The sequence below is a fragment of the Polyodon spathula genome, chromosome 36 (assembly GCF_017654505.1).
Source record: "Polyodon spathula isolate WHYD16114869_AA chromosome 36, ASM1765450v1, whole genome shotgun sequence".
NCBI lineage: Eukaryota > Metazoa > Chordata > Actinopteri > Acipenseriformes > Polyodontidae > Polyodon > Polyodon spathula.
Window position 1 is genome coordinate 74,060 of NC_054569.1, and position 16,079 is coordinate 90,138.

At 40.3% G+C, this 16,079-nt stretch overlaps 1 protein-coding gene across 2 annotated transcripts; it reads right to left on the reverse strand.

The window, feature by feature from the left end:
* Positions 1–707: 707 nt before the first annotated feature.
* LOC121304040 (zinc finger protein 501-like) lies at positions 708–15,100 on the reverse strand. 2 transcript variants are annotated; one of them, XM_041234991.1, is made up of 3 exons: positions 14,973–15,100; positions 11,585–12,032; positions 708–2,058 (listed from the first exon to the last, which is right to left on the reverse strand). In XM_041234991.1, the coding sequence occupies exons 2-3, from the start codon at positions 12,000–12,002 to the stop codon at positions 1,010–1,012; spliced, it is 1,467 nt and encodes a 488-aa protein (XP_041090925.1). In that variant the 5' UTR covers positions 12,003–12,032; positions 14,973–15,100; the 3' UTR covers positions 708–1,009. The 2 variants fall into 2 exon arrangements, with proteins under 2 accessions (XP_041090925.1, XP_041090926.1); XM_041234992.1 differs by lacking the exon at positions 14,973–15,100 and having other exon boundaries at positions 11,585–12,716.
* Positions 15,101–16,079: the final 979 nt, after the last annotated feature.

A 16,079-nucleotide genomic window follows, 5' to 3' on the forward strand; every position in this document is an offset into this window, starting at 1 on the left:
TGCCAAATTGTATTTTATTACATTTAATGGTTTCCTTTACATAAATCTGAACTCCCCTTCCTCTACCTTGATCTCTACCTTTCCTAGAAATGTTATAACCTGGCACATTATATGCACCCAGGGGAGAGTTCTGCTGCAACCATGTCTCAGTGAGACATAAATAATCCAGGTTAGAATCAACTAAAAGTTTTTCCAATTGCTCACTCTTTGGGAGGAGACTTCTAATATTTAATATATAATATCCGATGTAAAATAGTCTCCGCCACTCTCGCGAGGTCTCAGCTGCCACCCAAGACTTGGAGAGCAGACTCAGTTTACAGTTTTCTAACTGCGTGGTTGAAGACACAAGAAAAACAGTTGCTTTGCCATTGCCGACTGTGGCCAGGAGTCTCAAGGGGGTGGCGCGCAATTGGCTGAGCGTCGCCTGGGTTGGGAGGGCTTAGGTCAGCAGGGTAATCCTTGTCTCACCGCACACCAGTGACTCCTGTAAAAATAGTTCTGGTTGGCTAAGCTGTCGGCTTGCAGTGTGAAAAAGAGGAAGGCTGACAGCACATGATGAGTCTTTGTCTCTCCCGAGTCAAAACGGGAAGTTGCAGTGCAGAGACAAGGTCTTTACAAACAAAAAAATATATATATATATATATATATATATATTGGGATATTCCAAATTGAGGACTCCTCTTTTACCCCAAAATTTTTTTAAAAAAATTGATAAAAAAAAAAAAAATAATAATTTTAACGATGGCAATGGCATCGCGCCACCATTGGCCCAATTGCTACTTGCCGCTGCGACAGCGAGCCGACTATGGCACTCTACAGCCAGAATCGGCACATCATCGTAGGCTATCTGGGTACTTTTGTGAGTGTTTTTTTTCCAATTAAAGAGTTTTCAGGGAGTGTCTCCTTGTTTCGGACACAAACTGTGGTCATCATGCTGCTGCACTGAAACACTGGGAAGCTGCTCTTCTGAGTAAAACTAGTGAAAGTTTTTTTTAATATCATTGAAATTTCAGGGTTTTTTTGTTTTATTTCTTGTATGAATTCGCTGGTGTGAAATAAGAGTTCCTGACTGACTGAAGCTCCTCCCGCACTCAGAACAGTGATATGGTTTTTCTCCTGTGTGAATTCGCTGGTGTTTTACAAGTTGTTCTGACAAACGGAAACTCTTCCCACAGTCAGAGCAATTATATGGTTTCTCTCCTGTGTGAACTCGCTGATGTAAAACAAGGCTTTCTGAGCGATTGAAACTCTTCCCACAGTTAGAGCAGGAATATGGTTTCTCTCCTGTGTGAATTCGCTTGTGAACAATAAGGCTTCCTGGCTCACGGAAACTTTTCCCACAGTCAGAGCAGTGATATGGTTTTTCTCCTGTGTGAATTCGCTGGTGTGAAATAAGGGTTCCTGAGTGACTGAAACTCTTCCCACAGTCAGAGCAGTAATATGGTTTCTCTCCGGTGTGAATTCGCTGGTGTGCAACAAGAGATCCTGAGTGACTGAAACTCTTCCCACAGTCAGAGCAGCAATACGGTTTCTCTCCGGTGTGAATTCGCTGGTGCGTAACAAGTTGGTTTGACTCCCTGAAACACTTCCCACAGTCAGAGCAGCAATACGGTTTCTCTCCGGTGTGAATTCTCTTGTGAGTTACAAGGTTTCCTGAGTGACGGAAACTCTTCCCACAGTCAGAGCAGCTATATGATTTCTCTCCTGTGTGAATTCGCTTGTGACATGAAAGTTGTGATGACTTAGAAAAACTTTTCCCACAGTCAGAGCAGCAATATCTTTTCTCTCCACTGTGAATTCTCTTGTGATTTACAAAGGATCCTAACCGACTGAAATTCTTCCCACAGTCAGAGCAGTGATATGTTTTATCTTCTGTGTGAATTTGTTGGTGTGACTCAAGGTCTTCTGACTTACTGAAACTCTTCCCACAGTCAGAGCAGCGATGTGGTTTCTCTCGTGTGTGAATTCGCTTGTGTGTTGTAAGGTGTCCTAACTCACTGAAACTCTTTAAATCAGTGGAGTGACCGCCCACCCTCACTTTAGCTGCTGAACTGGAACCTGGAAATACAAACAGGAGAGAAAGTCAGAGAAACTGTTTGAAGTAAGAAACACAGCAATTACATCTTCCTCATTAAGTGGTTTCATTAGCTTTTTTCTTTATTGGATTTTGTACGGACTGCCCCAGTAAAAAAAACACAACTCTATAAAAATGAGTAATTACATGTAAAAAATAATGTGACAATTGTAAGTCGTCCTGGATAAGAATGTCTGCTAAGAAATAAAATAATAATAAAAAATAATTCCATGGAGTTTCTGCAATGACATCATAAACTAAGAGGCCTTTAGTTCAGAGTAAGAGCCTGTAACTCACAGAAGTCCATCTTATTTTTATAATACAGTATATGTTTAAAAAAAATATATAAATATAAAAAGGTGTCTGCTTAGGTTAGAGGTCAAATCTAATTGTCTAGAGGAATAGATCTTGTTTTTGTAAATACATTTAACATGAATGTTGGCATAAGCAGTGGTAGAAATGTTTGAAAAAAAATGATACCATGGATTGAGAGGACCCCCAAATAAAATGTTATTTTATTATAGGGCCAATATAGATGCCAAATAGCCATGCTATTGCGATGGGCGTAGTTGGTCATTTGAGGATCTTCAGAGTGATTGTTCCACAATAATATAATTTGCTTCCGCATCAGATATTGAGGCATTCCACCTTCTGTGTTTATTCCAGAACGTTTATCCATTTCAATTTAGTCGGGCAGGAAAAAAAAAAACGTGCATCAAAAATGTCTTCTTGCAATAATCAACAAATACATGAAAATGAAAGTGTTCTAATTGAAAATATCAGAGAGATGCTCAGGGCAAGAGAGGGACTGTAAATAACTGGAATGACAAACCCAAAAGAAACCAACATTGGAGAACAAATTATGCTCAGGACGTTCGCTTCTCTGCTACCAGTGACAGAGCCTAAGAGATAAAGAACAGGGAATCAGAAACCGGGTGGAGTTTGGCAAGCTATCAGCTCCACGGCAATAGCTTGTCATATACTGACTTTCTTTTTGGTGTCCTTGTAGTCTTTAGCTGCATTATTGTACAGTTCTTCGTGGTTAGACAAACAGATGATTAGATTTTCCAGTCATGATGGACACAAGGGAACTGTGTCTTCCTAGTCGTTTTTCATTGGTCAATGTAATTTTTAACGGACATAAAATCGGATCAAATCAAACTCGTTTCGATTCCAAATTACCAAGGGTACTTACTGTGCGTGGTTCCACAACTTTTATACATCACCTTCTTGATGGCACAGCTAATGGCAGAGCTAATTTCAGCATGCGGTACTTGCCATCCCAACAGAAGGCACTTCGCCCCATCACGAAAAGATTAAAAGGCTTGGGATAGGAAGGCAAACCGTCGGGACATGAGCGGGAAAAGGCTGCCTTAATAAAACTAAAATGTATAGTGCTTAGTACCAAATATGTATATAGTTATTTAAATCTTAAATTGTAGTTAAATTCTAAATGTTTTGTGTTATTTCTAAAGTAATCTTATATTTGTTATGAATAAAACTAAAATTTTGGAGACATTTAAAAAAAAGAGAGAAATTGTGTGTATTATTTTACTATAGTTTTTTCCTTTCCAGTTCAGTATATTAATATTAAATGTAATATGAGTGTGTTATCCTTGGTATTTACAATTTCTACAGACAGTCAGCTGTTGGAAAGATGCATTACCCTCATGTTTTAAATGGTTAAGCACACCTACCAACATAATAAGCAGAAACTCTCTCATTTACGTCTCAAAAAGTTAAAAAATGCAATTGTCAAACAATTTTACATAAAATCAATACCATACAAGCTATTCATAAAACTCTTTCAGATTCCAGCTCCTGAGTGTTTTGGCTATCTCTGATATCCCATCACTTTTTAATTAGGAGATCAGTAAAATATACTTTTGAGAACATGTATAAAGATTTTTTAAAGACCTTTTTTAGCACTCAAACTGGACAGTAATAGGTTACACTTGATCATATAGTGAACACTTTGTTTTCTTAATAATCCTCAGACTCAGCTGTTTAGAAAGGTATAATACTCAGGTATACAGGTATTTCAGGTAGACATTTTTGCTGGTACAAGCCCTAATGACAAGTCATGTGAGTCAGTCCTCAGAAACATAGAACTCTCAGTATCTGAAAAGGGTTAAGTAGTTGAGAGAGAATACAATAATAATGAAATCTGCAGATAAAGGAGGCTAACTGTTCAATATACTGAAGATACGCTTGTGAAGTTCTAAGTTCTATGATTCCAATTTCTATGAACTATTATCTGGAGATCGGATACTACAAACTAAACACAACAAGGGATGCAATTCTTAAAAAAGCATTAGAAAGCAACCTGATTACTAAAAAACAATTTGAAATTTATGAAAGTAGAGTTCCCATCTGCTACAGTGTTGCATGTTGTTAGTGATGGCCCTACCACACAGTGCAGATCCAAGAATATATTATTCTGCCTTTGCACATTACCTTTTGAGATTTAATATGCCTGACAGAGACTATTAAAAAGTTACCTGGAATTTTATTGACGCAGAACATGGAAAAGAACTAGCAGATGGAATAGGTGCAGAACAGATCTGAATTGAGATGAATTGAGTCAACTGCACTCATCGGTGAAGTTATTCTACATTCCACAAGAAGACATTGATAAAAGAGATAGCACTGTTCCTGTGGATCTTGAGACTGTTGTGGGGACAATGAAGATTCCTCAGGTATGGCGTGTATTGTATTGGTGTTATTATTAATAGCACAGTTTGGAAACTAACACTCATAACAATTACTTAGTTCTTAAAGGCAACTTTTGGGGTTTATAACCAACAGTGTAGTGTACAATGACCTCCTCTTATTCAGAAATCTTCTCGTTCTTGTGTTTCTTTTATGTCGTTGTGGCAGAGCAAAGCTCTGCTCTTTTTAAATTGGCAGGGATGGGGTTAATTTCCCCTACCTGCTTGGGTTTATTATGTTCAGGTGGCTGGGGTTGATTAGTTGATTAGGTTAATTAACGATCAATCAGCGCCCAGCCACCTGACATAAAAGGAGGCCTCTGCTTCTCATTTGGGAGGAGGGAGCTGAGGAAGCAGGTTGGTGTTTTGTTGGTTGTGATTTTTCAATTTTCTAAATCCAGTGAAGGCATTGCCCAGCCTGGAAACCTTTATTTTGTACATTTTGTTTTTTTGTCTTTCTTTTTGTGTTTATTTATAATAAAAGTTATTTTGTTGAACTACAGACTGTCTCTGGGCCTCTATCCACTCGACAGCCTGCCACATTTGGTGTCAGAAGTGGGATAGCGCCACCTAGAGGCTCAGAGCAGTATTTTTAATTTTTTTTTTTTTGAATTTTTGGGATAATTTGAAAATAAAAAAAAATGGGAAAGAAGAGCAGACAGCGGCAAAGGTAGGACAAGCAGCAGCTGAAGAAATGTAAGCTGCTGCAGCCACCACTGGAGGACCCGCCAAGCCTCTTCCCTTGGTGTTCCTGGTGCGGGTAGGAGGACCATCGATGCCCCTACAACCAGGCCCAGGAAGAGGTGCAGTATTCACCCCGGGCATCAGGGGCCACCCCACTACCTCCAGCACCACCACCTTCACCACCGTCCCAGGAGATCTGGGACAGGTTGATGCACCCTGAGGCAGACCTCGTCCACGATCTCCCCATAGTTATCAACACGCTGTGGCGTTGAGATGGGGAGAGGCGGGAACAGTGGAAGGAGCCGCCGTCGCTCCGAGAGCCAGAGAGGGGTGAGGAGCCGCCGTCGCTCCGAGAGCCAGAGAGGGGTGAGGAGCCGCCATCGCTCCCAGAGCCAGAGAGGGTGAGGAGCCGCCGTCGCTCCCAGAGCCAGAGAGGGGTGAGGAGCCGCCGTCGCTCCCAGAGCCAGAGAGGGGTGAGGAGCCGCCGTCGCTCCCAGAGCCAGAGAGGGGTGAGGAGCCGCCGCCGCTCCCAGAGCCAGAGAGGGGTGAGGAGGAGCCGCCGCTCTCAGAGCCCAGAGAGGGAGGAGCCGCCGCTCTCAGAGCCCAGAGGGGAGGAGCCGCCGCTCTCAGAGCCCAGAGGGGAGGAGCCGCCGCTCTCCAGAGCCAGAGAGGGAGGAGCCGCCACTCTCAGAGCCCAGAGGGGAGGAGCTATGGACCAAGGATGCCTGCCTTGCACCGCTCAGGGATGCCACGCCCGCTCCGCTCAGGGATGCCACGCCCGCTCCGCTCAGGGATGACACATTTGCATCGCCTGGGGTTGCCTGCTGCTCCGCATTGCTTGGGATTGCCTGCTGGTGTCTCCTTTTTGTTTTCTAGGGTTGCCGAGGGTCCCCCGCCGTCGCCGCCTCTGCCACTAGAGGGAGCCGGGCCGCCATCGCCGCCTCTGCCACTAGAGGGAGCCGGGCCGCCGTCGCCGTACTACCTTGGAGGGCCGGGGCCCCCTCAACCAAAGAAGGCTTGGGGGCTCCAACATCAACCCCGCCCACCACCACCCACCATCAGCCCACCCAAGGGACAAAACTGGACTCTTGGGGGGGAAGGGGGGAGTTGGCCGTTTGCGGTCGGTGTATGTTGTACATGGGGGGAGGTGTGTGGCAGAGCAAAGCTCTGCCCTTTTTAAATTGGCAGGGATGGGGTTAATTTCCCCTACCTGCTTGGGTTTATTATGTTCAGGTGGCTGGGGTTGATTAGTTGATTAGGTTAATTAACGATCAATCAGCGCCCAGCCACCTGACATAAAAGGAGGCCTCTGCTTCTCATTTGGGAGGAGGGAGCTAAGAAAGCAGGTTGGTGTTTTGTTGGTTGTGATTTTTCAATTTTCTAAATCCAGTGAAGGCATTGCCCAGCCTGGAAACCTTTATTTTGTACATTTTGTTTTTTTGTCTTTCTTTTTGTGTTTAAATCCCTTTATTTTGGCCCTTGTGTCCTTTCATTTTTGTGTTTATTTATAATGTCTCTGGGCCTCTATCCACTCGCCAGCCTGCCACAGTCATTCTTTTTCAGATCGGCACTGACATAAACTGGGGAAATAACTTGGAGGGTTCCGAGTTGTTTCTGCTCAAATCCAGATTTCTGCAAGTGCTTCAATCCTCGTACTGTTCTTTTGTCAATGCCAGTGCATCACAATCAAGATCAGGAAAATACTACTAAGAGTGTATCAATTCTATCAGAGAAGGACTTGTAGGAAAGCGGTGTGTTATTTTCTACGATAGTGATCTTTATCTTAGCATTGTATAGGATGTTGATGCAAATGATTCCGCTCAGCTTAAAACAATGCATCATATTGGTGTTAAACGATTCTGTAGACCAATGAAGGCTGATATTATTTGGTACAAACAAGAGAGCATGACTGGTATAATTCCAGAGCCGAAACCTGTCACAAAAACGACATATGCAAACAGAGACTCTGGTCTGGCAGGAAATCTATGCTCGCTTGGATTCTAAGTAGTGTACCTAAATTGCTCAAATGTATTCAATCAATTCTGTTCTAACAATTACAGTTTTAGTAACATTTGAAATTAATTGAATGAAATTAACTTGTTGATCACTTGTTCAACATTTCAGTGTGAAAAAAATATTAAAAGTAAGTCTGGGTCAACGGGCGGCACGGTGGCATGGTGGTTAGCGCTGCTGCCTCATAGCACCAGGGCCCTGGGTTCGGTTCCAGCCTGGGGGTCCTTCTGTGAGAAGATTGGATGTTCTCCCCGTGTCTGCATGGGTTTCCTCCACCGTCCAAAGACATACTGTTCAGGTTGACTGGTCATTCTAAATTGCCCTGTGTGTGTGTTGCCCTGCAATGGACTGGCATCCCATCCAGGGTGTAGTCCTGCCTTGCGCCCTGCATCTGCCTGGGTTAGACTCAGGCTCACTGCGACCTTATAAAGGACTAAGCGGTTAATGATAATGGATGGATGGAAGTTTGGGTCATTATCAGAACAGTGTTATTACCGAACTAGACTTTTGGGGGTAATTAACTTATGCATCTAAAATACCTTAACTATCATATCCATGCTAAAATCATCAGGTAAATATTTAGGTATCATTAAAATGAAAACCAAAGGAAATATATGATTGTTAAAATAATTTAATAAGTCAAATATTTAAAAAAACAATAATTTCAAAGTATAGTGTCATGTTTGATATTGTAAAGTGTATTTTAAATGCAATGTTTATCTTTGCAAATAAGCAGTTGCATTCTTTTACATTCATTCTCACTTCACATACAGTGCCGAGAAAAAGTCTGTGAACCCCTTAGGATTTTCACATATTTCAAACCTAAAATGTTATTAGATCTTAACCTAAGTCCTAATAATAGACAGATAACCTGATTAAACAAATGACACAAAAACATGACAGTTTTTCAACATATATTAAAAAATGATTTAACATTCAATATCCATGTGTAAAAAATTATGCAAACCTTTAGATTCAGTAACTGATGGCAAGCTGTCCAGGTCCTGAGGCAGTAAAGCAGCCCCAAACCATCACACTCCCACCACCATGCTTGACGATTGGGATCTTCTGTTCGAACGCAGTGTTTGGTTTTCGCCAAAAAAACATAACGTTTCTCACTGAGGCCAAAAAGTTTTATCTTTGACTTGTCTGTCCAGAGAATATTGTTCCAGAAGTCTTGGGGATCATCTATGTGCTCTTTGGTGAACTTCAGATGGGCAGCAATGTTCTTTTTAGAGAGCAGTGGTTTCCTCCTGGCTATCCTTCCATGAACACCATTCTTATAGTGGATAGCAAAGTCATGAACACTCACATTAGCCAAGGCGAGAGTGCCCTGCAGATCCTTGGATGTTACTCTAGGGTTATTTGTAACTTCCTTGATGATTTTCCAGTTTGTTCTTGGAGAGATTTTGGACCGCTCCTGGGTAGAGTGACTGTGGTCTTGGACTTTCTCAATTTGTAGACACTGTCTGACAGTGGATTGGTGGAGCCCCAAATCCTTAGAAATGGTTTTGTAACCCTTTCTAGACAGAAGAGCATCAATAACTGTTTTTCTGAGATTTCTTTTGATCGTGGCATGACGTGTTTCCACACACCTGTATGATGAAGGCCAAACTCAAAAGTTTCTGACCTTTATATAGGGTGGGGCCTCCCAAACTCACCCCTGAAGATCTATCTAATCATTTACCCCCCTTACAGGCTATAGCCCGCTGTAATATCAAAGATGAGCTCAGCCTATGAATTACGGTTAAGGTTTGCAAGTTATGCTACCTGGAGACAGCTTGAAATTTCACATGCTACTGCTGCAGTTAGATGAACCTCAGGTTCCTGATGTCCCCCAACCTTTTCAGTGACTCTGTCTAAACCTCCCTGCTAGCAGTGATAGGTTAGCGATGATGCCTTCTAACATGCAACACACCTCTAACATGCAAGGGCATGAACTGTAGTTGATATTTTTTTACTCATTCTGTGTAAATTTAGAAATTAAAATAAATGTTGATGGTGGTTTTGATTGGTTTTACTACCTTATAAAGTACTTGCCTTTACATACGTGTTTTAAAATTAGTTTAGATTATCACCTAAATGGGCTTAATGTGTACAACACCATTTACTAATTATAAGGTAGAATTATATCATTAGTTTACTCTTCTAATAAATACAAATATAAGACATCTTACTTCAGACGTATTTGTATTTATTTATGGTCATTGAGGTTCAATTATTAAATTCAGACACAGAGCACACGGAAACATACAGTGGCTATGTGATCTGAAGTGGTCATGTATCTTGAAAAAACATAAAATTGCAGAAAAACATGTAAAATACTGCTAATATCTTTTTCATTTTATGATAAAGTAAGAAGAAAGTCAGCAGAAAGGGTGGGATATGCTGAATTTTAGTCTTTTTTCGTTTTAAATATAATACCATATGACTAATCTGAAGTCTATCAGACATTTAGTTTCTAAAATTTCAGATAACCCATCTTTGTGGATGATAATATTACTAAAAGTACTAATTACAGATTTTCTAAATATGATTCAGAACATGAATCTCTTAAATTTACAAAAAAACATTAAATACTTACCTTTTAAATAAAATACAAAGTAAATAAAGTTTTCTTTTGTTACTTGGATATTGAAGTTTTCTTGTGCCTTTCAACATGACCAACAGGAAGTACAGACAGAAAAGTGTGCATATCTTAACAAAAACTCAGATTGGCTTCAAATGAAAAGCAAGATGAGTAGAAAAACCCACTGGATTCATCAAGATTGAAAAAAAAATAAAAATAAAGTTAGAATTTTTTCTTTTTTAAACTGATAATCATAAGTGGTGGTGGGCTTAATAGGTACACTTACCCTAGCCATTACAGTTTTTGGGGGTCACAGCCTGAGACCCCCAAATCCATAAGTCCGATCGCCACCAAACGTAATAGCAACTAATTACAGATATAACACAACAGCTGTGCCAAGTTTCATACTGATTGATTAAACTGTAGGAGATGTGTTGACAAATTCGCGTCAGAAAAGTACGCCTATGACTTGGTCTGACAAGCACATGTCTTAGGGACTGCTGCCATCTGCCGGTGAAAATGAGAATTGCAGACAACTTTACTCAGCATCAACTTATGTATTAACTGAAGCACATTAAAAAAGACCTGTTAAACTTTGCAGGTGCACATATAAGCGCCTACTTGCTATTCGGAAGGGAGTGACAAATTTGGACACACTTGCGCGCCATGTGAAAATCAGTTCAATAGTAAACATGAGTTTATCTGCAGTATTTATGGAGATAGAAGCTGTTAAAACAGTCTATTGTCCAGTTTGACCATGAATGAGAGATCAAAGGTCAAAGTCCAAGACATTTTTAGAAAGCTCTCGGTTCGTTTCATATACATGTTCAATAGTAATTATGAGTCTATCTGCAGTACTTAAGCTATTATAGAGTTTACTTGTTGTCTGACCAGTAACAAAAGGTCAAAGGTCAAATTAAACATCATTTTTTTAGACAGACCATTAGCAGTTTCCTATTAGTGTTCAATAGTAACCAGTACCCAAAAATAACTCTGTAAGTAACTATGAGCTTTCAAAAATGTGTTTTTTTGGCAAAATGCCAAGATTCTCTATCTGGCTCCAGAAAGATCATAGGTCACGGACAAGGACATATTTCTATAGCACATACAACGGTTCCTATATGTGTTCAGTACAAACTACAGGCCTATCTGCCCTCTTTCATGAGTAATGAGCTGTCCAGTATTAGTGGTTATTTTTTAATTAGCCAAATGTCCATTACCTTGGTCTAGGAAGGTCATAGGTCAACGGAAATGAGTTGGCCTTATAGGGAACCAATAGATTCCTATACATGTTCAATAGTAACTATGACCTTATCTTGTCCCAGTAAGGACTTATAAGCTGTTTAATTTTGGGGGGTCATGACCCGTTACCCCCAAATCCTGCAGTCCGATCGGCACCAAAAGTAATAGCAACTCAAGTCAGATATATAATTGGATTTGCAGATTTTATATATGCTTGATAAACTGCTGTCTTGTACATTTTCTGTACAGATTCAAAGCCACCTTAATTTAGGGCCAATATGGTATACTCACATTCTTCCCTCCCTGGTTCCAAGCGTTCAAACTCCACTTCCCAGGGCTCCAGTTTAAAATCCTCAATTTCCGGCGCTTCTGCTTTAATAGGAACTAATTCTTCTGCCTGGGAGATCTCCAATTCACTGCACTCATCTTTAATCCCAGCAAGCACCTCTGGGTCGATACTGTCACATGGCATCTCAGAGAGCTCCTGGTTAAGAGGAACTAATTCTTCTGCCTGGGAGATCACCAGTTCATTGCACTCAGCTTTAATCCCAGCAAGCACCTCTGGGTTGAAACTGTCACATGGTATCTCACAGAGCTCCTGGTTAATGGGGAGGGAAGCCAGTCCAGAGAGCTCCATTCTATTGAGGACCAGTTCAGATTCAGGAAGCTCCTCTTTAATCAGGACAGATTCCATATTCACACTGTCCATGGCATCAGACAAGGGGGTTCTGCTTAGCAGCTGCAGTTAAAGAGGAAAAAATTTAAGTATTAAAAGTGCTATCAAAGATGTTTATGGGGTTCACTTCTTTAAAGCTTGCATTGTTAAGTTGGGGGGGGGGGGGGGAATGTACAGAAAATTCAACACAATTGCGAAAAATATGGAATTGCATTAGAAAACACACATCTTCAATAATGAATGAGAGATGTGACACTTCGAGAACAATGTGCTTCCGAGATGCAGATATGTTTCAAAGAGGAGGGATAATGATTTTTGGATTTTGTAAACAAAAATGAATGTAATTACAGTACAAAGATTGGTAATTTGAAATATTGTTTTAACGGTTCAGTGTGTGGTGTGAGCTGGAAGATGCTCTGTTTCTCAAACATTGACCTGCAAGGCGGCCAGATAGCAAAAGGGGCGTTTGAAAACTTGAATTAAACAAGCAGTCGGCTTTTCTGTTGCAAAACATATGCAGTGCAGTAAAAATTTTGTGTTTTTCTAGTTTTTATTTTGATCAACACATTACGTGTGTTTATTAATTGAAGATATGAAAGGCTACCTTGGTTTAGATGTAATCAAAATACCATATTTACACTGTTTTCATATATCAAAATACAAACTAGAACAGCATTTTAACCACACGACACACGTTCTGCAAGAGAACTACTGATTGTTTAGAGCTGTTCTATGTTCAGTGTGTTCTATTCTTTTTTTTATTTTTTTTTGGAACGCCCACAATTGCTCTCAACTTGTCATCAATGTTTGAGAAATGGAGCATCTTCTAGCTCACACCATGCACCGAACAGTAAAAATTAAAATGACCAATCAGTACACTATTTACAAGCATGTTAGTTTACCAAAGCCAAAAATAATTTTTGAAACATATCTGCTTTTTAAACTTTTGCCTTTTCTATGCAAACTGGCAATGGAGACTTGCTCTTCCTGGCAGTACCAAACATGTCATAGTGCAGTAAGGAACCTGTATCAGCGACAACATGTTCAGATTAAAATATCTTTGTTCACATTTCCTTCCACTAGAATCGGCACTGTTGTTTTTCGCTCGTTCTCTTTGAGAAGGTATTTTTTCCTGAAGGGCTGTATACAATCAGAATGGTTGCGTCTACTCTAAAAGGTCACAAGATCACTTCCTATGATGTGTTGGGTACTCCCCGGAAGAGTAAGTCTCCACAGCCTTGCTTATGAAAGATGAATGTTTACATTTACAAATCGTTTGGAATTGCCTGCCAGAAGGCACATTACTTTGGAAAATGATCAGATCATATTAAATCATTTGGGGATCCCGCCCTGCTGAAGAAACACCACTCTGTGAACTTAAATGCTGTCAGCTGTAGGCGCAGGTCCCTCTCCCCAACGTGGAAGAATTTAGGCAGCCTTATACTGCTTCATAGTGTTTATCAGAAAACAAAATGCATTAAGCTTTAAAATTCATATAAGGGTAAAATGTCTTGGTAAAATATTATTATTAGGGTATTATTATTATTTTGTTAAAACGCTTGGAAGTTATCCACATTAGCCTGCTATAAACAGGACACGGAGGCTTAATATACCATGATAATTTTATTATGATTATCATAATAAATAAACCATGATAAAATTACATCACATGGCATTGAGAATCCAACTGCTATTACATGGATGGCTTTGTCAAAAATGTTTTTTTTGTTTTTTTGTTTTTTTTTTAAGAAATACTAGAAGCATTACTGCATAAAAAATATATATACTGCACTATTTTGTTTGCAAATATGTAAATAATAAATACTGCAGCACCGACATCTAATGTGAACTGGTTTCAGTACTGGTTGATCATAGATTATGGTTTCTCACAAGACATCATGGTTTACCTATTTTTTTCAGCAGGGTGACAGGTAAATGTATGAATATTAATATTAGTAATCGGGTAATTTACATTATTAAACCGTTTCTCTTCCTAAACACAGAAGTACATGGAAACGCATTTCTTGTCTATATAACTGGTGGTTATACAGTGATTTAACCCACCTATGTTATGTGGGTCAGGTTAATACGCGAAGGAAAAATGTCCGTGTTTGTTTGTGGCGTTTTCTGTTTTTTATTAATTACAATAAATATTTTTTTGAGTGCGGACTTTTCGTTCTGTTGTGAACAGACGAGCGAAACGTCAAGAGAAAGACAAAACTTGTGCATGTAACACCGCCATTGAAAGCGTAATCTTCCTGAAAGCAGAGGATTATACATCCGACTCATCCGCTATGAAGTCTTCAAACTTCAAAACCTCAAACCCGCCGCGGTACCGCCTCTTTCTTTTGAAGTCTGAATCAAATACCTCACAGGACAGTCTGTACAAAAAAAAAAAAAAAAAAAAAAAAAGAAACACATATGACATGATCCATTAAACTCGTGTTTTGATTACATTGTGAGGGGATACGCATTCTATGGCTTTTCAATAGCCATGGAACAGTGTACCCCCACCCATGAGGAATATCGGGGGACCCCAGTGATCAATACAAGTGAACACCTCCTCAGGACAGTCTGTACAAAAAAACAAAACAACCAAAACATGACTTCCGATCAGCGCAGACTTTCTACGAGTAACGCGAACGCAGCCACAGATTTATGCAGTCTGCACCGAGGGATACGGAGAGCTTTAACCAAACAGAAGAGGAAAAGAAAAGAAAAGAGCACACGCAGCCCAGTCTTTGTGTTATGTTTTACTTGCTCCGCCTCATTTTAATTGCTTGTTAAATATCATCGCAGTCTTTCTGGGCAGTGATACCTCATTAATTAGTTTGCATTTCAGATACAGAATGACGTGCCTCAGATTTAGTTAAACCGGGATATATCAGACCTTCCAGCAGCCGGCTTCTGAATTAAAAAGAAAACACGCATCTGCGCAGGCGCGAAATCACCAGGGATACCGAGTCCCGCCGGCCGGGGTTCGCGAAATGCTTCACAACTCACCCGCTACTGGAGCCTTCAGACCTCAAACCCGCCGCGTTCGCGCTTCTTCCTCTCACGTTTGAATAAAATACTTGCGAATTTATCATTTCTTTTCCAGCTCCAGCAGAACCTATCCTCCATTTCTTTGTTGATTTACTGTCATTCCGTACGCTTTAAATGATGTCAGACGTTGGCGCGTGGATCACGTCCCTCGCCCCAAGTGGCCGATGGGATTTGTAGTTTATTAACTAGACTAGCGCTAGACTTCGGAATTTTTTTCAGCAGGGTGACAAGTAAATGTATTGAACATTAATATTATTAATCGGGTAATTTACAATATTAACCGTTTCTCTTCCTAAAAACAGAAATACACGGAATACACCGCCATTTTAGAGTATAATTTTCCTGAAATCTGACACGTAATCGGGCCGGGGTTTTGTGAAATGGTTATAACAAATCACCCGCTACTAAATCTTCAATCTTCAGAACTCCAACCCGCCGCTTCCTTTATGTTTTAGATAAAATGCTTGCGAGTTTATAATTTCCTTTTCAGCTCCAGAATTTACTGAGAGCAATAGCAGAGTCTAACCTGCAGTTCTTCTGGTTAATCTACAGGGCGCATTCCATCTATTATTATAGATCATTAGCGCTCTCTATCTGTAGTCCTTTGTCTGTCTATTTTACTTTATTTTTCTGTCATCTTTATTACTTATAACGTCCCTTCTTTTCCGGTTTCCTTTATCTATATTCATCAGTATCTTTTCTCTTTTCAGTCTCTCTTCCTCTTTCCCTTTCCTAGCAAGCTCTTTGTTGCTCTCATACTCCTCCGTTTCCCTCTGCCTCCTCTCCATTCTCCTTCCTCATATCTCCCACATTTTAATAAATGATGTTCTACTGTTTCTGCATCTTTACATTTTGCACACTACATCTTCATGCTTCCCCAGTCTTAATAGGTGTTCATTTAAAGAGCTGTGCCCAGTCTTAATAGGTGTTCATTTAAAGAGCTGTGCCTAGTCCTGAACCTATCCAACGCTCTTTCCACTTTCCTTCCCAATCCTTTATTCACTCAACTAGTATTCACCTCTTTCTGGATATTATGATAAAAACTTCCTTTCATCTCTCCTGACA